The sequence below is a fragment of the Coenobita brevimanus genome, chromosome 57 (genome assembly GCF_032717465.1).
Source record: "Coenobita brevimanus isolate Jiangsu-jjx chromosome 57, ASM3271746v2, whole genome shotgun sequence".
Taxonomy (NCBI): Eukaryota; Metazoa; Arthropoda; class Malacostraca; order Decapoda; family Coenobitidae; genus Coenobita; species Coenobita brevimanus.
In genome coordinates, this window is record NC_137010.1 from 4,225,138 (window position 1) to 4,247,023 (window position 21,886).

General features: G+C 40.5%; 1 protein-coding gene across 1 annotated transcript; it reads left to right on the forward strand.

The window, feature by feature from the left end:
• The first annotated feature begins 6,677 nt into the window (after positions 1-6,677).
• LOC145402208 (uncharacterized) lies at positions 6,678-20,410 on the forward strand. Its single transcript, XM_080274327.1, has 9 exons — positions 6,678-6,872; positions 8,293-8,576; positions 10,410-10,556; positions 13,019-13,265; positions 14,770-14,908; positions 17,287-17,473; positions 18,531-18,751; positions 19,166-19,363; positions 20,265-20,410. The coding sequence occupies exons 1-9, from the start codon at positions 6,678-6,680 to the stop codon at positions 20,408-20,410; spliced, it is 1,764 nt and encodes a 587-aa protein (XP_080130453.1).
• Positions 20,411-21,886: the final 1,476 nt, after the last annotated feature.

Below are 21,886 nucleotides of genomic sequence, written 5' to 3' on the forward strand. Positions count from 1 at the left end.
TAGTGTATTCATCACTTCTGGCTATACTACAAGTAACTTAAAGATTAGTTTCCACAAATTTCTATGTCATATCCAACCATTCACAGGCTCTTCACTGGTAATCTGTTCATTGTACAATGACACTAATATATAGGCTACACGTCCGGGTTCCCTGTTAATGAAGCGAGAATCCATAAATCCAGTTCCTGTTGACTGATCTAGCAACTTTTCATCATGTTGTGACACTATCGAGACTAGCTTAAAGGAACTCTTGAACTCAATTGTATAAAATTTAAGAGACATCCCAGCCTCTTCACAGCACTTCCATCTCATATGCTAGGGAAGACTGAAACTTAGTAAGCACTTTCTCTGCCGCAATGATCCTCGCGTAGTCGATAGGATTCTTAGCCCCCCAAACGATATCGTATTTTGTGACGACGATTTCCATGTTATGCGATGCACATTTGTTTTTAAGCTGTATGTGTGTTTTTTGTGTCATAAGATTTAGACCGCGGGGAAAAGAACAATACCAACGAAAAGGGCAGAGAATAAATAGATATAATAAGATCTAGAGAAGATAATACAAAAGAAAAAAGCAGAATAAATGGACACCACGATATGTCTAAAATTGTCATTGTGGAGTTGGTGTGTGTATGCAAAGGCTCGCAGATACAGTATATGAACACACTCCAGAGCATTGTTAATTCACCGCACTGTTGCATACCTCTCTCTCTCTCTCTCTCTCTCTCTCTCTCTCTCTCTCTCTCTCTCTCTCTCTCTCTCTCTCGTGTTTAACTTGTCCTTAAGATTTCCATCCATCCATTTTGAATGATAAACTGTAAAAAAAGATTAATACTAGAATATGGTGCTAGTCAAGATGTTTTATGGAAAGGTTAAAGAACTGTAGGACTCATTCCACCACTGATCAACAGGATGTAAGCTTAAATAGGCCAAAAATTTACGCCTAGTTAAGGTGAACGAACTATAGCTTATTAAATAAATATTCAAATGGAATCTCAGTCATAAATATTCTAACGAATTCTTGCCAGTTAAGTGAAGATGAATGAGTCTGGGAGTGTATGTTAGAAACAGAATCTAACAGTGAATGTGGATATGTAAAGTTGTTGTCTTTGACAGAAATGAATTAGGTTACAGAATGCATAATGAGGCTGGATGGTGAGGAAAATGATAATATGAATACATTCAAGAGATGATGGAAGTTTGGAGGATGAAGTGCTTGACAGGGTACCCTACAGTAGGGTAGAAAGGTTGCTGGTTCACTGAGAGCAATGATAAAGAATGGGGATCGAAGTGAACTTCGAAGTAAAAAAGTCTGCATGACATCATTACGATCCTCACTAACGTATTGAAGCGAAAGTTGGACATACTGGAAGGGCACAAGTCAAGAGTGAGAGCAGTGGAAATGAGTTGTTTTAGGAGCATGTGGAGCTACATTGAGAACAGGCATACAAATGAGGAAGTGAAGGAGCGCTGTTGTATAGATGAGAAGGAAATTGAAAGCATTAAGAGAAATACTGAAGTGGTTTGGCCATATGTAGAGGATGGAGAATGAGTAATAGATGGGCGGATGTGAGTAAGGTGGAGGGGTAGAGGAGGAGGGGGAGACTAAAAATGAGATGGACGGATGGTGAGGAGAGATAGATGAAATAGGGAGTTGAGTTGGAGGGAGGGCAGTTGAATGGCAAGAGGAGTCGGCAGGCCAGCATGGAGACAATTCGCTTTTGGCCACTTCCTGAGAGATTTTGAAGTCTGGCTATATATAAATAGAAAAAAATTTTAGGCCGTGCTTATAATTTTGCGTTCAGACTTGCACTCACACGAAAAATGATAGTCAGTGAGGAATAAGTATCACAGCAAACAAAAACTATATTATATCAGTTTACCCTCACATGTTAAGATGTCTTCTTAACAATGCAAGGATATCAACTGTAACCTCTGAAAAACAAGATTTTTCCCTATTAACCCTCCTCAGGTATAGCCTGGGGTCTATTGGACCCCAAGCTATTTTTCTTAGTGTTTTTCATATATTACTATAAGGTCTTGCGATCTGGTTTTCCCTCTACCTTCCTGACTAGTAGACTACCTGTAGTTTAGGGAGGTGATGGAGTCAGTTCGGGATCGGGCTGTATTTTCGCGCTAAAGGGCCTTTGGGACATGTGCTTCTCTTTCTTCTTAAAGATACATTGGCCATTAGTCTACAGCAGGCATTGAAAAAAAAAACTGGTGGAACATATCAGTTTCGGTATGGCAGCCACTAATTTCAGTTGGTATAATATACGTCAATGTTTTTCATTGTGATTTTCCTTACAATATTTCGTCACATTTTCATACATTTTGCACCAAATTGAAGGAGAAGGGCTACAGAAATTGTATAAGTGATTGTTTCAATATAGTTGTTGTAAGTATTTTTGGTGATTTCTAAAGATTGGGGTCTGACGGACCCCAGGTTACCTGAGGAAGCATAAAATTTTGGGGTTACCAGAGGAGGGTTAAAAGAATCCTAGTCCTGGGGGGACGGCAGCTGTCCAGACCATCGTCGCTTCGTACACGTGTTCCATTGGCGAGCACCACCATTGCCGCTGCAATCACTACTACTACTACTACTATAACAGTGGTGGTACTAGTAGCAGCAGCAGTTGTTGCTGCTGCTGATGGTGGTGGTGGGAGTGGTGCTGTAAGGTTCGTTTGAATGTGAACCCGGTGGACTGCAGAACGAAGCCGCCTTTCTGCAGTCCGGCGTCCGCCATCCTCTTTTGGGGGATAGGGAATGGATCAGGGGACTTGGGATGTTTTTATAATCAGGAAGCACCACCACCCTGTCATATCAGTGCCTCCGAACGAAGGGGTTCCTCGCCAGCACCAGGCAGGAGTGGAACATGCAGGTAACCTACACACGAAATTAGGAAGGGTCTAACAGACCTTATGAAATGGCAGAAGACAGTCTATCTATCTATCTATTGCCAGACGCCTTAATCCAGTAAGGGGTGGCCACAAACAAATAGCCTTTATGTCGACCTATCCCCCTCCATTTCATTGCCTTGCTCCCAGCTTACACCCCCCTCTCTCATATACCTCTCCACTCCATCCCTCTATCATCCTTGGCCTCCCCCTTACTCTCCCCCCCTCCACCTCACTCACACTCTCCTCGTCAGTCTCTCATCCTCTCCACCTCCACCTGGCCAAACCACCTCAATGTGTTTCTCCTAACGCTTCCTCTAATATCCACATCCACACCACAACGCTCCTTTACTTCCTTATTTGTCTCTACACTATGATCTGTCTCTCCATGTGACTCTACATGCTCCTCTCAAATAACTCCTTTCAGAGGACAGGTACAGAGGAATTTTAAGACATTAAAGTTTACCCTAAAATATCATCATAGAAAACAACTCCCACATTGTGGTTCCATTGTTCTTGATGAAATATAGCTTTTATCATCATGTCAGTTGTGTTTTGTGGAAAAACTAAGGAAAGTATAAGACTAGAAACAAAACGGATGGCCAGAATATTGCTTAGGAAGAGGAAAATGCGTATAAATAATTTTGGCTGTTGTTGTGATGCCCAACACCCAGTCTTCACTTCAGTACAATGTGTTATATCCCATTACTCTCTAAGAAGGAGGCTAAAGTTCTTCAGTATCACACTAACTGGCATGTAACTACATTTGGAGGAAGTATATGATAATAAGGAAAAAAATATATGTAGTAACGACCTGAGAACAATATTACCAAGCCGTAGACGGTACAAGTTACTGAGTTGTTGTGTGTTGGATTGAGTGACAGTTGACCTTATGAATTTATCGTTTTTCGTACGTTGCTCGACATTATTCGTGCTGTGTTATACCATCTAGTGTAGTGTTTGATATCACCCAGTCCTCGTTAGCCGGGGAAGAAGTAATACCAGAGAATAAAGGGTAAATGGAGGGAATATAGAACAGCCGGGTGCAGTGGGATGTGACATAACCTTTATTTCAGAGGCTCTCATTTTTTGTTCTGTATCCTGTGGATTTAGTGTTTTACGTCATGACTTTACTTTCCAAGTGTTGGCACATGGAGAACGTATTAAGTCATGGTGATAAGTATTTAATTATTGATAGTGGGTGTATGGTTGAAGTGAAATTGGTGTTCAGACAAATGTGGGAAAAATTTTAGTACGCTTAGATCATTTTCTGTCAATTACCAGCCCCAGGAAGGGATTTCTGCAGACAAAAATTGCTGCTATAATTTCTCATAATTTTTAACCTCTTCAGTTTGATGAAATGGAGTTTATTTTGTTAATTTCATCTGTGCCATCTCCCTGATTTTAAGTTCAGTATAGCACAGGTAACACCTCATATACCAGGGGATAGTAAAGGCTGTATCTTAATTGTTCCAGTCAGAGAAGTGTATCCTAATTTAGATTACATTAAATATTCTGGAGATAGAAAGGAATTGAAAATATCATCTGATTTAAGGAGTTACTATCTGCTGAGGTAATTGATGGTAGCCTGTTAAGTGGTACATTTCACTTTGTACTCATGATTTTTGTCTTATTGTGCTCATTCTAGATTTGTGTTTGGTACAGCTGAATTGAAGAATAATAAGAGGGTCTCATTTGGGTGAGATTTTTTGTTTTATATTTTTACTACTAATGATAATTCAGGCGTCTGGCAATGAATGAATGAATGAAAAAATATTTTCTTTCCTTTTTTTTTTTTTTTTTTTTTTTTCCAATTGTGGTACTTTTTACTGAGGAATTTTTGTCTGTCAGGGCATTTCTTTCTCACAGATATAATATTTTAGTTATTATGTAGTCATGCCATAGATGTGATCCAACCAGCTTTCAAGGTGATCCTGCCAAGGTCAATCTATGTTCGGTTGCTTTGGCCCTCCTAACTGGATATAACCTAACCTGGCATAATTCAGCTTAGTCTAACCTCATATTTTCTAGTCTAACAAGTCAAAAACAATGTATAAATGAGTCTGACTTAATCTAACCTACTGGATCACCTTGTTTGGGTTTTTGGGCAAGGTCAACCTGTTATTACTTAATCATAACCTGGGAGAGATTGGTGGTGGGGAAGATCCTATTTATTACAGTGTCCCTACATTCTCGTTTACTTATAGTATGGTATCGTTATGTACCAACATTGCTTCACATGCATCATCTCATCATCATTTAAACTCTTATATTACTTTGCAGTTATTTCAATCTCTTCAGCCCAAGGGGTCTTTTAAACTGATGAAAATCACTTGAAAAAAAAACATCCTTGGACTGCAGGGGTTACATTTGGTTGCTATTAAATATAATAGCTGTTCGCACATTCTTTTTCTGAATGTGTCAAAGTCCGAATTTCTCTTATTTATGTGTCTCATATTGCCCATGATTCTCTTAAGATCTCATCTCACTATTCTCTTTTAAAGTTTATGATTTAGCTAGTCTACATGCCTTATTTTTTATTTATTTATTTATTTTTTAATTCTTAGCCTCTTTTGACCATTCAGTCCTATTTCTCAGCTCCTCCTCTAAGTACAGTAGTTTATTTTATGATCACATTTGTATTTTGTGCTTTAACAGTCATTCAGTATCTTCAGCATTTTTTCATCCCATAGTTCATTCACCTTTCTTTTCTGTTTACTGTAGCTATTACTGGTAGTTCATTTGTTGAAACCTTTGCCACTCAGAGCCGTTTGCTGAATGGGTCTTGCAAAGCTGAAAGAAATACTGTAGCTTATTGGGTGTTTGTTTTAACATGATAAAGATTACCAACTCCATTTAGCCTAGCTTCATTGATATGCAGGCAGAGTGAATGGTTGATTGACTAGGCTATTGACCAAAAAGATTCATTTTAGTCTCGTAGCTGAGGCTTTTAAAATTTCATGCAACCATGACTTAGTATTCAGTTTGTGGGAGTGCCATAGTTGTCAATTAAACCAACTGTAATGGTAGATACACTAGCTAGAATAAGACACTGTACCAGGACCCAAGTGACAGCATGTTCTACCAGATGCTAAATATGGTACCAGTACCAACTGTTGTTAAGCTTCAATACCTCAGGATACTTAAGTCATTTTCTTGCTTGTTTGTAGCTAGCCTAACTCTTTATGGTAGGGTGCATTTCTCAGCCAAATGAAATAGTCTGGATGCAATTTGAATGAAGTCTGTATGTTCTATTGTCCTTAAGGGGTTAACTCATACCTTAATATATAAACTGTGTCTCATGTAACAGGATATCCCTTTCCTCTCCTATTTCATGGCAGATAAGATGGTATGATGCATTAGAGGCACTCCTGTTAGAAGGTAGCCAGTTATCAGTAAAAAAGATCATAAACACCAAGTAATAGCTTTTCAATTGAAACCCAACCATATTTCAGCTTGAAATTCTCACTAATCATGACAGTCATCACAAATTAAGGAGCACCAAATGTAAACTTAATAATGTACTGTATATATATCCGTATACTATTTTGGATACAGAGAAAAGGTTAGGTTTCATTCATGGATTGATTAAAATGCAAAACATTGTGGGGGAGTTGCCTCTCACCCCATAATATATGAAAGTTGTGATATTTTAGAATTTCTGCTGTACTGTACTTGTAATAAGGTCTGCCTGGGTAGTCCCAGCCTCACATTTCATTTCCTTTAATCCTGCTCTTTCCCCTTCATCGCAACCTCCCTTTGCTCTACAGTGAAAAACCATGACCGCTCTGGATCCTGTAGCAGCAGAAGGCCCCACCACCACCTCGCAGCCACCCCGTGGCAAGTCCCGTCTCTCCCTGCGCCCCAGCCGCAAGCGCTCGCTCAATCCAGACATCTCCCCAGCCCCCGAACCCAGAACCAGCCACCGATTCCGAACCTCCAGCAATAGTGATTCTTCTGACGATCGCAATAAGGCCAGCTCTTGCTTTGTTTAGCCGTTCTGTGTGCCTCCCATCCCAATATTATTTTAGTTGGAAGCAGGGAATTAAATCAGTCACAATTTCTGTACCTTGAACATAGGGAGCCTTATCATGATTTCAGTATGGTCAGCTGTTGCTCATTTTGTTTTGTTTATCATACATCTCCTTTATGTCCAGTTGGTAGTAGAGCTAGGGCCCACAAAACTTTGCCCAACCCAGAGCCACACAAAGCACTCAAATTCATTAACTCTGATATCTAACTGTACCACTGTACCGGTAATTTTTATTTTCCCTAAAAGTGCTTGGATATTGTGTTTATGTTTTAGGTGGGACTATATCAGATTGATTATGATAATGATTTTTGCTTCAGGTGGGAATGTGCTAAAATGATGATGGTGATGATAGTGTGTTTATGTGTGACAGTTATGGCACAGTAGTAAGGACCAGTATCTTGTATGTTGATAGATACTGTACGGTACCGTACTATATTCATTCATTATCCCTACTATTTTTCACTTGGTTATGGGCACAGTAAGTCTATAGTATATGCCAAAGATTTTTCTAAAATACCGTACTGCAACTCTTTTCATACTCCTGGTACTGTGAATTGGGGGATATTAGTAAATCAGATTTGTAGGTAGCAGTGGAACATTAATAGGCAATCCTTTTTTAATTTGTTATGGCCCTAATGGCAAATTTACTGTGAATCACGGTGACTTATAACAGTTATTTTACTGTTCTTTATATACTGTATAGTGTTTTGATAGGTACTGTCGTCCCTCATTATTCAAACCATTTTACACTTGGTCGTCAGTGCTGTAATTTTTGAAGGACATAAAGAAATTCAGAATAAAGAATTTCTCTGATTTACTTTTATTGTAGTGGTAGGTGGGGGTGCTCACCATCCACTCACTTGATGTAGTGGTGCTCTCGGGCAACTGCCCTCTTCTTTCTTCCTTCCTTCTTTCCTTCCATCCTGTTCTGTCTTTCTTTCCTTCATTCTTTCCTCTTCCTTATACATACGGATGACTCTACACTCCCTCTTCTGTCTTTTTTTCTTTATTATTTCCCCTTCCTTCTGCCTATGGGTTACTTTACATTGAGTGACAAGCCAAATGGTTTCCTGTACACCAGGAAACCATTTACTACACTGGGTTGTAACCATATAACCAGATTATGGGGTCTGGTTGTTTACCGGGTAATTTAGGCACTCCAATCAGATTGAGCCATTGCAGATTTATATCCAGGGGGTAGTTGGGATTTATTGCCCACATAATACCACTCAGGGATGAGTGAGGCTGGTCACTCTCATCTTAAATGTCAGGGCCAGCCTGCCTAGCTTCGGGCTCCTGCATCCTCATGGGGCAACACAGGATTGGATGATGATGATGATGTATCTTTTTTACATCCTCAGACTCCCCCAATGATCCGCAAGATGAGCTTGAGTCGCAACTCCCTTCCCCGCCGAACTTCGGGGGGCTCTTCCCAGTCAGGAGGTGGGGGTACAGGATCAGGAGGAGGCTCCGGGGCAGGAGATGGGGGGTATAGCACTGGACCTGGGGGCAGGGTGGCAGGAGTATGTCCACTGGCTAACATGGGTAACACCTGTTTCCTTAATTCCGTGCTGTACGCGCTCAGGTTCCTCCCTGGCTTCACTCATGACCTCCACCACCTCCACACACACCTGCAGGCTGCTGGGTAGGACATGGAGTTATTATATTTGGATTTAGACACAGTTAGCAAGTCCAGTTATCTAAAGATTGTCAGATTATCAGTATACAGTAGATCATGATCCCTGAGGCATTTGTTGATGCTTTGTTGCTTGCTTATAATGATCAGGAGCTCTGCACACAGGTGCAGAGAAGGAAATTGAGTTGGTTGGATGAATTATGTATGGAGGAGCATATGACAAAGGTTTGGCACCCCTCTTTAGAACTTGATAATCTGGAGTTGTTACTTATAGTTGATCTCAATTAATACCTTCAGTCAGATGTTATATTGTTTATTTTATTCATGCTCTCCGACTGATTTTTTTTCCCCTTTAATTTTAGAAGGATCTTTAGTAGTGATAGGGTCAGATAAGGCTACATTGAACAACCCTAGTTCAAAAAATCTTACATAAGTTGAGTCAAGTTCTCTGGAGATAGCAAGACTTAATAAGAAATACAGTTCAGGAAGCCATTAGAATGCAATGGTTGAAAGGTCAGATTGTTTACATAGAATTGGCCCGCATCTTTTAGCCATTTAATGGTGTATAAAATCATGAAACTCGAAGTAAAAGCTGTCACATTTAACCATATTAATTTAAATTTCTATTTGAGTCCAAGCAACATTATTTCCTTTAGATTTTCATAAAAGGTGTCATGAATCAGTTTTAGCATTAATGAAACCTTATCACCTTTGTAATCTTTAAAGATGTCCGCCTTAAGATGTTTTAAGTCTTAAGTTAAACAACACTCACAACCCATTCTACATTGTAATGTTAATAACTGTGATGGTACATGAAGAATTAAGTGGCGAGGCACTGTTTGCTGCAGAGGGGCATCAATTTGCTGGAAGGGATGGTCATGCATGGGCAGTTGCATTTCTGCGATTTATGGGTCTGCTTTCTGCAATATATGGGTCTGCTTGGTCAGACAGACCAAGGTTACTCAGCAGCAACAACAGCATTGGTCCTTTTAGAGGGTTAATTTTTTTTACTGGACATTATTTCGCAATGTTTGGAGTACAGCGTATTTAACCCCCCCTGACACCAGGCTCTGTGCACCGCATACAGTTTCCACAATTAGGCTTATTTTATAATTTGGATTTTCCAAAAAATATACATTTTTCCACAGAAATCAATCACAAAGTGATACAAACACACAGAGAATGCATGTACTTTCCTTCTCCTGGTGTATATCTTTATTAGTGGCTGAGAGCAGTCAGTACGTATTCTGCCTCTCCAGGCACCTCTCCCCCAAATCCCCCCCCCTCACTGCCCCACCTCTGTCCCAGCTAGCCTCTCCCCATTCCCTTAGGTGCACGAGTGAGCCCGCCACACCACTCTTAGTGAGTTTGGTGCGCTTTTAAGTTGAAACATTCCTGCAAAATATGAAAATGTCCTTAGACATAAACCGGCACCTGTCGACCACACGTCCTCAAACATGAACTGGCATCAGAGGGTTAAATAGGCACCAGGCTTAAGACAAACCTTTGTCTAATCTCACCATGGCATAAAATAGCTTTTTTTGTTTTTTTTTTTTTGTTATTACTTCCTTGCTGGTTGTACACTCAGAAGCAGTATTCAGTTTCTTTCTCTCAGCAGACAAAACCAGGGCCAGTGAACAACCTATTCATCACAATGCAAAACATATGGTTGAAGAGAGCAAGATTGAGAGTAAATTCCAGGTGAGATGATAGGAAAGACAGTGGAAAATGATAGACATTATGGGTTCTTAGCTTTGTTTGCTGAGGAGATACTGATTGTTGCTTTTTGTCTATACAGCACAAGTTTCTGTGTTTCTGATTATGCATTCCAAACATAAACAGAGACCAGAGTGATGCAGGCTTAGAGCAGAGGATTCAGTTCCTGTCAGAACTTCATCGGGTGTTTGTAAGTCTTGGTCAAGAGGAACGCTCCAGTATGGACAAACGCATCCCTGCCTTCCAACCTTATGACTTCCTTGATGCTCTTAGGTATGTTAATGTTTCAAAATACAGCTCATGACTGTGCCACTATGCCCTCACTGTACAGTGAGGGCATAGTGGCCATGCACACCACAACACACTCACTTCCCATGCGCAACTTCGAAAATACAGCTCATAAACAACCCACTATGCCCTGGCAGTACAGCATTTTGGCCCAGCATTCTGCAACACACACACAAATCATGCACCTCACTCACATCCTGTCAGCAAAACATCTCTGGGAGTGATCACCTGAAGTGACCAGTTTTCTGTAACTGTAGTCCATTAGGTTCAAATCCACATGGGACAAAAACAAAAACAAGAAGAAGCTTTCTTACTATGCAGAATGCATGTTAGTCATATAGGATAATCCCCAGTTTCTCCTACTTCTAAGTTGTATATTTTTCTTGTGTGATCCATTTGACCTAACAGGTACTGAATATTTAAATGTTTATATTTCTTGTGCATTCCTTTATTATTGGATGGCATTTACTTATACTGTACTGTATTTCAACTGTGATTTAGGCCACTCCATTTCCAACAGCTCCCTGCAGCTGCCATTCTGTATGTAAATAAAATACTGTTTAACTTTATTTTTTTTCGAATCAAGCAATTTCTTGTTTCTTATCTTGTAGGGTTCTTAATTTTTTTTTTTTTTTTTTTTTTTTTTTTTTTTTTTTTTTTTTAATAGGCATTTTCATGATCCATTTCTAGCATCAGATAAAGCCAGGATTCCAGGGGCGTGAATGATGAGTGAATGGAAACGTGGCCCATTGGACTGGGCAAACTTGGGCTGTTTGGATGTTGCTACTCCACACCCTGCCCTAGGGTGGGAAAGGAGCTTTAGATGATGATGATGACTTCAGGAGTTAGTAATTTCAGTTTTACTTGGGTGTGGAAGGTGAGAAGTGTGAACGTCGTGGGTAGGATTGATGGAAAAATGCCTAGGACGAGGTCATAGAATGTGAACTCACGGATAAGGGACTGAATAAGGAGGCTGCCAGAGATCGAGGAGCGTGGAGAGCCTCCATTTGGCAATCAAGCCAACACATACAAGCATGTTGGAGCCTTTATAAACGATATGATTGCTAATCAGCTTTAGGATATCATAAAGTAATGTAATGCATTGCTCTTTATTGTGTAGGTTGTTGTATGATTTTTCATTCTATTTTAAGTCCTGACTGCCAGTTTGAGCAGTTGTATGTTTTTTTCTATTTCAGAGCAAGCCCTGGGAGCAGGTATTCCATTCAGTATTAGAGACTGGTATAATCAGTATAGGTCAAACCTAGTTCCTAGTTATATTCCATGGGCCTGGTTGGATCCAGAAATAAAGAAGAAAGTGTAAAAGTAGGGCAGGCAGTCAACAGTTCCCGATGAAATGAACCATACATTCATCTGCTTTAGAGTCAGTCTTTCAGAGTTTTCACTGTACCATTCACACATGCCATTATCATCATCCTTACCTTTTTTCCCTCTTAAGGATAGGATTAGGTAGGATCCAGAAAACACCCTTGTGGAATGGATGTGGAGAAGTGGAGAGGTTGGACTAAAACAACTGGACAAAACTCGAAACAAAGCTGTTGGAATTATTAATAACCCTGCTGTTGTAAATAAATTACCTCCCCTGCAAGGAAGAAGGAATGTTACCTCCCTTACATTATTTTACAGATGCCTTTATGTGAAATGCTCAGATGAAGTTGTGTCCAATTTGCCACCTCTCTATGCCTTCCCTTGTGCTACACGTGCATCTGGTAGCACTCCTGACTGAAATGTCACACAGCCATATTGCAGAACTTCTGCCTGTCAGAATTCTTTTATTCCCTGAACTGCATCTCTCTGGAACTCACTTCCCCGGAGTTGTTTCCCGCCAAACTTCAACGTACAGCTGTTCAAGTCCAACTGTTACAGATTTTTTTTTAATGGAGGATGCCAGCAATCTTGTGTATGGATTATTAGTATTATTATTTTTTTATTCATTTGTTTTTCCTTCCTCTGTTCTGTTGTTTAAAAAAGCATGCTCGGTAAAATGGGCCAGACACTCATTCACACATCATTCATTTACCCAGAATCCTGGCTTCACCCCTCCCCAGGCCTGACTGTCTGCACATCTGTATCTATATTTATCTATCTATCTATCTATTGATAGATAGATGGATGGATAGATAGATAGATAGATAGATATTTTCAATACTCATAATTGATAGTTTGGCCACTTGGAGAAAATGAAGTGAAAGATTGACTAGGAATGTACAGTATGTGAGCGAGATGTAGTGGGAGAGGGAGATGGTGATGTGGAGGGATGGGATGGGAGTTATATGAATCAGGGTGGTCTTACTTGGAGGGAGGGCTTCCTTATGGAAGAGGACACGGTGATGTGAAGGTATTTTGTAAGTGGGTGTCTCCTCTGGGATTACAGCATCTGACTACAAGGAGAAAGATGGACAAATTCTATTCATGTGTTACATCCTCAGAGTTGTGAATCCGATGTTTGAGGGCAACAGACAGCAGGATGCCCATGAGCTGCTGCACTGTCTCTTGGACCAGCTGTGTCACCTACCACAGGACCTGCTGCAGGGCGGGAAGGTCAATGGCACGGGTATGGTGGGAGTCAATGGAGTGGGACTGGACCGGGATGGGGGAGACATTGGACCTCCACAGCCCAAGAGGTTACGCAGGAGGTCTGAGCGCATACAGGCTATTGAGGAGGACTCAAGCAAGGTCAGAGCGTTAAGCTTGGAAGATACTGATGTAGTTAGCAAGGAAAACCAAAGTTCAAGCATGGTTAGAATCATAGGTAGTTGCTGCTTAACTAGTGCAGCTCAGTAACTAAGTTGCAAGTGCAGCTGCCTTGTAATTACAAGGTCTGTGGTCAGATCTCTGGCCAATGTGATAATTGAGTTGGTAACCAAGAGTCCTCTCCCCACTAGCTGCATCCTTGCCAGTCTGTCCTAACCTAGCATTATACCTCCCCAGTGGGGATATCTGGTTTTGTAGACTGCACTGAATCATTCGTAGACAGACTTTGGGTAGACTGTTTGACTTGGAAGAGTGATTCTAGGAAAGTAATGATAGTAAAGTTATGGCAGGGATATTGACCTATAGTGTGAGATCACTGATAAGAGGGGTCATAGTAACTTATTAGGTGACATGTAATAGTAATGTTATACTGATAATCTAAGTTTAATGATAGAGATCATTGTAGGATGTAAATGCTGTCTTAGTGAGATGAAAATTCAAGTAACTGTTCTAGTAACAGTTATCTTGTAGAAGAATCTAGGGTACAGTGTACCAGGATGTTGACAAGGTAAAGTCATGTATGCAGTTAACTGGAGCCTGTTGCATCATCTTTTTAAACTTTACCGTGATGTAATTTTTCAGTCTGATTTGTGCTTAGAAGCTTCAACAAAAAGATGCCTGTGTACCATCAATCCCTTCACAATGAGAGATTTCCTTTACTCTGAAATAAAATTGTATGGTATTAGCAAGAATAAAAATGTAGATGATGTGCTGATAGTGGAAAGAGTAATTAATTTTTATTTTAACCTCTTCAGTGACATCTCCCCTTGACTGACAATATTGTTAGTCAGTAATAAGAATAAAGTTCATTAGTTTTTATTTTACAGAAGGGCTTACCTAGGATTTTTTATCCATCCATCCATCATCCAATCCTACATTGCCCCATGAGGAGCGTGGGGCTAGGCAGTTGGTCCCGACATTTAAGATGAGAGTGACCAGCCTCACTCATCCCTGAGTGGCATTACATGAGCAATCAACCCCAACCATCCCTTGGATTTAAACAGTCACCGGCTCAATCCGATTGGAGCACAATAATTACCCACTAAACCACCAGGTGCCAAAATTTGATTATGTGGTTACTATCCAGCGTAGTAAATGGTTTCCTGGTGTACAGGAAATCATTTGGCTTGCCACTTAATGTAGAGTCACCCACAGGCAGAAGGAAGAGAAAAAAGAATGAAGAAAGGAAAGACAGAAGAGGGAGTGTAAAGTCACCCGTAGGCAGAAGGACAAGGAAAGAATGAAGGAAAGAAAGACAGAAGAGGATGAAAGGAAAGAAGGATGGAGGAGAGGAAAGGGCAGACACCCGACAGCAGCACTACATCAAGGGAGTGGATGCTGAGCACCTCCACCTACCACAGTAAATGTATTTTATTCTCTTCTTTTGATAAATTGTATTCTTATGTATTTACTTATTTTCCCACAGGCTGTGGATGTGGTGGGGTCAAAGTTCGTAGGTGTGATGTGTCTGGAGACGCGATGCTTTGAGTGTGAGAAGGTGACTGGACGGGAGGAGACCTTTCTAGAAGTGTGTGTTCCAGTCAAGACCAAGGCAGATTTTGATGGTTAGTGCAGAAGTTGGCAATAATGTAGGTAGGTAGTTGGAAAATTTATAATAGATTTGGATTATTATCATCATTATCATCAGCTTTCTGACTTTTTGTTCCCACTTAAAGGTGGGGTGAGGTAGGATCCAGAAACAAGGAAAGTGAAAATACAAAATTGAACTGTCAACAGTGTGCCCAGTGAAATGGGCCAGACAATATGAATATATTGTTTCAAGTTCCTGGAATCCTGACTCCACCTCAGAGGCCTAAGCATTTGTACATCCATCCATCCATCCATCATCCAATCCTACATTGCCCCATGAGGAGCGTAGGAGCCTGGGGCTAGGCAAGTTGGTCCTGACATTTGAGATGAGAGTGACCAGCCTCACTCATCTCTGAGTGGCATTATGTGAGCGATAAACCCCAACCACCCCATGGATATAAACCTGCACCGGCTCAATCCGATTGGAGCACTGTAATTACCCACTAAACCGCCAGGCGCCAAAATTTAGTTATATGGTTACCACCCAGCGTAGTAAATGGTTTCCTGGTGTCCAGGAAACCATTTGGCCTGTCACTCAGTGTAGAGTCACCCACAGGCAGAAGGGAGAGGAAAGAAAGACAGAAGAGGAAGTGTAAAGTCACCCGTAGGCAGAAGGATGAGGAAAGAATAAAGGGAAGAAAGACAGAAGAGAATGGAAGGAAAGAAGGATGGAGGAAAGGGCAGACACCCGAGAGCAGCACCACATCGAGTGAGTGGATGATGAGTGCCCCCACTTACATAATTGTTAAATTTTTATTTGTAGGTGTAGTGTGTGTAGAAAAACATATTAAGAAGTGTAATCATGCAGATATATAAGAAAGTACATTGAAGATTGTGTTCCAGTGAGAACCAAAACAGATTTTGACATTTAAAGTAGAAGTTGGGAATGACGTTGGTAGCTGAAAGAGAAAATATTTTAATAAATGAACTTAATACTATATGTAGAAATACAAGTATGAATTTGTTAAGGAAGTTGAACGACCAAGGGTAGACCTAACATATATTCAGATGATATTGTCATAGGGAGACAGTGACATTGGCTGTTATTAGGTTGGTGAAAAGGATCTACCATACTGTACTGCATTTGAATGAATTAGCTTGATGGTGGGAGAAGGCATGGAAACCCAATATGGTTTGATATGGTAAGTTGATGTGTGAGAAAGAGAGGTCTGGAAGTTGACAAAGCAAGAACTGACTAAGCTTAAAAATACTGGTAGAAAAAGTATGTATAGAGGTATAGAGATTGACATGGCTGGGTGTACGCCCTTTGTTTTTAGTTTAGAACACAATGGCAGTGTTTCTGCCTCACAACAAGAGTGATTGTCCATCATCGTCCATCATCCAATCTTACATTGCCCCATGAGGAGCGTAGGAGCCCGGGGCTAAGCAGTTGGTCCTGACATTTAAGATGAGAGTGACCAGCCTCACTCATCCCTGAGTGGCATTACATGAGCAATCAACCCCAACCATCCCTTGGATATAAACCTTCACCGGCTCAATCCAATTGGAGCATAATAATTACTTACTAAACCACCAGGCGCCAAAATTTGGTTATATGGTTACCACCCAGCATAGTAAATGGTTTCCTGATGTACAGGAAACCATTTGGCTTGTCACTCAGTGTAGAGTCACCCACAGGCAGAAGGAAGAGGAAAGAATGAAGGAAAGAAAGACAGAAGAGGGAGTGTAAAGTCACCCGTAGGCAGAAAGACAAGGAAAGAATGAAGTAAAGGAAGACAGAAGAGGATGGAAGGAAAGAAGGATGGAGGAGAGGAAAGGGCAGACACCCGACAGCAGCACTACATCGAGTGAGTGGATGGTGAGCTTGTGAGTGCAACTGAAATATTTGAGTGTTTGAATAATGAGCATGTGAATGTCTGGCTGATTTTGCTGGACTTTCTGCTGATAGTCCTAATTTTGTGGTTTCCTGTTCATGTTTGGATCCTATGTAGACTGTTTATTAGGATGATGATGATGATGATTATGGTGAGTGGAGAATTATTTGACCTAGATCCCCAAGTTTCTTCTCATTCATTCACTTTTTTTTTTTATCTTACACTGTATTCTCAGAACACAGTGCCTGACTATAGGCCAAGTTTCTGCAATCTCAGCCTTTGGCCTCTATTAGGCAAAGGGTGGAATATGGACGGACCAAAGCATTTTTTTTTTTCTTCTTCTTCTTCATTGGGTAACTGGATCCTCAGTAGCTGTCTTGACCATTTCAGGCATGTGAATTTGCAACAACAGTATGAACACCGTCATCATTAGTGTCATCATCATCCTGATTTCTTTTGCCTCAGAAGCTTGGATGGAGTGAGGCAGCTATAATATCACATCTTTTTATTATACTCAGAGGATGAGAATGTGAGTGAGAGTGAGGTGTTCATGTCAGCGCTGTGTGAGGAGGAATGCCTGCGTGACAACAACAAGTACTGGTGCGATGCCTGCCTTCACCACAATGAGGCCCGACGCTCCGTGCACTACTCACAGCTTCCACAACACCTCGTCATACATGTCAAGAGGTTCAGTGCTTATCATAGGTGGGTCCCAGTGCAGTGTTGCCCATTTTGTTCCTTCCCTGGTTGGTATGGTTGTCTGTAATAGTAATGGTAAAGAAGACCTACAGTAATGGCCAGTCTCATGTACACTGTTTGAGGCATAGTGTCCTGAGGCTAGGCTACCATAGTTTAGAAAAATTATGGGTAGGTGACTTACATTAAAAGTAATAAAATTGGCTTTTGAAGAGGAAAATGTGGTTGTGGTAAAGGGGAAAATATTAAAGTTGCAATATATAGGGTATCTGTCAAATACAGTAAGGAACATTTTGCTTTTAAAATCATTATTTGAAGTATTCACCCTCTACAGCCACACTGTTTATTGTTCAAAATGCTTTGGAGTGCTCGAGAAATAAAAATCTGCCTTTACAGGAAAAATATATAGTAAGAATTCAGGACTTTATAACAACTACTGTATGTTATTTGAGAGGAGCATGTGGAACTACATGGAGAGACAGACTGGCAAATGAGGAAGTGAAGGAGCGCTGTGGTGTGGATGTGGATATGATAGACAGCGTTAGGAGAAATACACTGGGGCGGTTTGGCCACGTGGAGAGGATGGAGAACGAAAGACTAACAAGGAGTGTATGCGAGTGAGCTGGAGAGGGGGAAGAGGGGGGGGGGAGGCCGAGGATGAAATGGAGGGATGGAGTGGAGAAGTATATGAAAGAGGGTGTGAGCTGGGAGCAGGGCAGTGAAGTGGCATTGGACAGGGCAACATGGAGGCTATTTGTCTGTGGCCATCCCATGTGGGATTGAGGTGTCTGGCAGTAGATAGATAGATAGACTAAATGTCATTTATATCAGTAATTAAACATTTTTTTTTATTGTAATTGTCAAGACTCAACCTTGGCAGTATTGTGGTTAGTTGGGATTTTCATTAATGCAAGCACAAAAAGATTTAATCATTACTTTTTGTGATTTTATTTCAGTAAAATGATTCTATATAAACCCTTGCAGCCATGCTCTGTATTCATTTCCAACAGTCAAAATAAACAGTGCACCACATTTTGTGGATGAGTTACTCTCATTATCTTTCCAGAAACATGTTTACTGCCAAGTGCAGTGAGGCCATGCCAGCACCATTAGAGCTGTCGTGTTTTTGTCGCAAGTGTCTGGCAGAGCAGTTGCGACGACAGAATATGGCTGATGTGGGCAGAGGATCCAAGTCATCCTCAGCCAAGAACCTGCCTGATGCCCCAGTCCACCTGCCATATCACCTCACCGCTGTCGTATGTCACCTCGGTGCATCACTCTCATCCGGTCAGTTGAAGGAAGAAATTGCAATGGCCTGATAGCAACACCTGACATAACTGGGCAACTTTCACAATACATATTGAAGCCGTGTGTATAGTACTGTATTTGTCATTTAAGGAGGAAGTATACCAAACAGGAGGTAAAATATGATGTTCAAGAGTTTGTGTGCAAGGTGAATAGGGGTAGGGATTATCGGGAATGAATTATGATGATGTGCGGAACTGTAGGTCAGGATAAGATATTTTTTTAGTTTTGAGAGGAGGGTGACTGAGACTTATGTAGAATTAGGAAACTTTTGAGTTCCATACAGTTGGTCAGGTACCTTAATGTGATGGTGGCAGTGGTTGTAATAATGGTAATAATGATGGTGTTGATGAGAGCAGTTATAAACGAGAACTCATCACCCATTTTCTTCCCCAGGCCACTATCTTTCGTTTGTCCGTCTTAGTGCCCTGCAGTCGTCCAAGTGCCCCGAGCAACAGGGTCAGCAGACGCAGCAGACGTTAACACCCACACAGACACTGGGTGGCGGGCGGGGCGGAGACTGCCAGTGGATGAAGTGTTGCGGTCTCTCACTCGACCACATACGCCCACAGTCTGTCATGAATGGATTCACTGGTACAGTGTCTTTTATTTTTAGTTGTTATTACAGTATATATGTGCTTACGAGGATGCATGATCTCACATGATTTAAATTGACAGTTTTTTTTATACTGTTGATAGTCATCCGCTTGTACAGCTATTTCTTTTTCCTTTCTTTGGATCCTGCCTTACCCCATTCCTAGATTGGAAACAAGGGCAAGAAGATGATGATGATTATTATTATGACACTCTATATAACTTTATAGTAAGCTTTGCTCTTACTTTTCTATTGTATTATAAGACAAATGTGTGCTAATTGCATTTCTGTGTAGAGTAACTAAGGTAGATACAATAATTCCATTTTCCTGAAATGAAGTTCTGTAAGGAACCTTGTTTGGTAAAGTGATAGTTACAGTCATGATTTTCAAAGGATATTGATGATGATGATGATGATAGTATTTTCAATTGATAGCTCCTGTTGCTGTATGCTTTCATCTTCCTAATGGAGGTAACACTGTTTATGGTTGTCTGTTACCATTCATTATTATTATTTTTTTTTTTTTAAGCTGTGTGCCCATGAAATGATCAGAACTTTAGTTAGGATGATAACATGGGTGGTGTTGCTAAGAGAGGTGATCATCCAGAGCTGTTTTTCCTACCTAAGGCTGGGATTAGGTAAGATCTAGAAAGTAAGGAAATAGAGAACATGATGGATGGAGAACTACAGTAATCAACAGCATGCCCCATGATAAGGGCCAGTCACTTACCATTCAGGCCCCCAGAATTCTGATTTTACCTCACAAGCTTAACCTTCTGTAAATATTTTTTTTGGGGGATTGTTCTTTATGGATGTGCATCACATTGCTAACCAGATAGGGAAAGCAAGTAATATATACTACCAGAGTGTTGTATAAAGATAATTTCCTGGTAACTACAGATCGTGAGGATAGCAAGGGTGATCAGGACAGCTTGTGGCTGGAGTGTGACGACGACAAACTGAAGGTGGTGACAGCTGCCGAGGTGACCCAGATGATGCGCACCACCATCATCACGCCCTACCTCCTTTTCTACTCCCGTCTGTGATCTCTTCGTGTACACTTCTAGCCACAAAATATCATGTGAATGTTTATCATGTTGGAATGTTCACTGTCATCACCATTAGCCACAAAATATCAAGAACGTGTCTGTGTGTCATGTCAGAATGCTAACTTTATACTTGCAAAATATGCCAGTCAGAAAATATCCTGTGAATGTATGTGTGTGTGTCTTGTTCAGACATTCATTTTCTACTCAAATGGCTTTGGAAGATTCATGTTAGCTTGAAAATGTATGTATGTACTGTATATGTGTGTGTGTGTGTGTGTGTGTGTGTGTGTGTTGCAACATTCACTTTGTACTCACAAGACTTCAGATAATTCACACTGTAGGTCAAAACATACTTAAATATGCAAAATACCTCCTGTAAATATTTTGGGTATTCATAAGTACGGAAGAGCACTGAAGAAATGCATGATCTCAATTTTATCTGTTGTGCATATGCTTGACAAATGAAAAACACTCACTCTGGGGGAAAAAAAAAAAAAAAAAAAAAGATGTGTGCGGGATTCATGAAGTATGGTATGTGTATGATCTCTTGGACTTCCACCATGAAAATGCCTAATTAAACAAGAACAAAAAGACTCACTGTTATGTGTTGCTGTAGGTAATGTTTGTGGATGCACCTGACTGAATAGAAGGTATGCTGTTTATTGTGTATGAGTGTTTCTAAACCTTAAATATCAAATACTGTATGCTTTGCGGTTCTGAATGTTTGGATATTTGTTACAACTAAAATATGTACCCTATGACATTCATGAGGCACATAGTAATTATGTACAGTATATTTTTCATATTTTTGTTTCTATTTTTTACACTTAAAACATGTATCGTAGTGTTCATTTTTCTGTAGTCTAGTTAACCTCCTGAACATCAGTCTGTGTATGCATAATTTGATTACCAAATTGTGAATCCAAATTTTATCATATGTCTAAAACAGTACTACAGTATAAAAAGTCACTTATCCAGATACTGTACACACTACTATAGGATACTGGTTATATGACATGCTTGGAAATGTTGTCTGCCTAGGTTGGTGAGATGTACTGCCATGAAAATTACTCTCACCTGAGTATGTGGACAGAGTAGCCTAGTTTGTCTCCTGTGGTTGTAATGGGGCAACACTGAATTGAAGGATGGATGGAATGGATGAAAAACAAGGAGAGAAATATGGATCATCGAAAAGAATGAGCACTGTACTTTGGTAGTAATATTAGCTTGCTTGTACCATACAGGGGTATACCTCAAAAGTAAAATATATATATATATTTGCTGTAAACAAGTAGACATTGTGGGTGTTTAACAGTTATTGGATGCATTGAACAAAAGGGATCATCAGAGGCAGATAAGTGAGCATCAGGAGGACAGTAACAACTTGGTTCCATGTTTATGTGGGTTTAAGAGATAAATTATGATGTCTTAGAACCTCCTCTGCTAATGCTGGTTCGGTGTAGATTGGATTAT

Excerpts from the sequence above, each read along its gene's own strand:
- LOC145402208 (XM_080274327.1), top strand. The coding sequence starts at position 6,678 with ATGACCGCTCTGGATCCTGTAGCAGCAGAAGGCCCCACCACCACCTCG. Across the intron at positions 13,266-14,769 it reads TTGAGGAGGACTCAAGCAAG|GCTGTGGATGTGGTGGGGTC; the intron begins GTCAGAGCGTTA and ends ATTTTCCCACAG. Across the intron at positions 18,752-19,165 it reads CGGTGCATCACTCTCATCCG|GCCACTATCTTTCGTTTGTC; the intron begins GTCAGTTGAAGG and ends TTTCTTCCCCAG.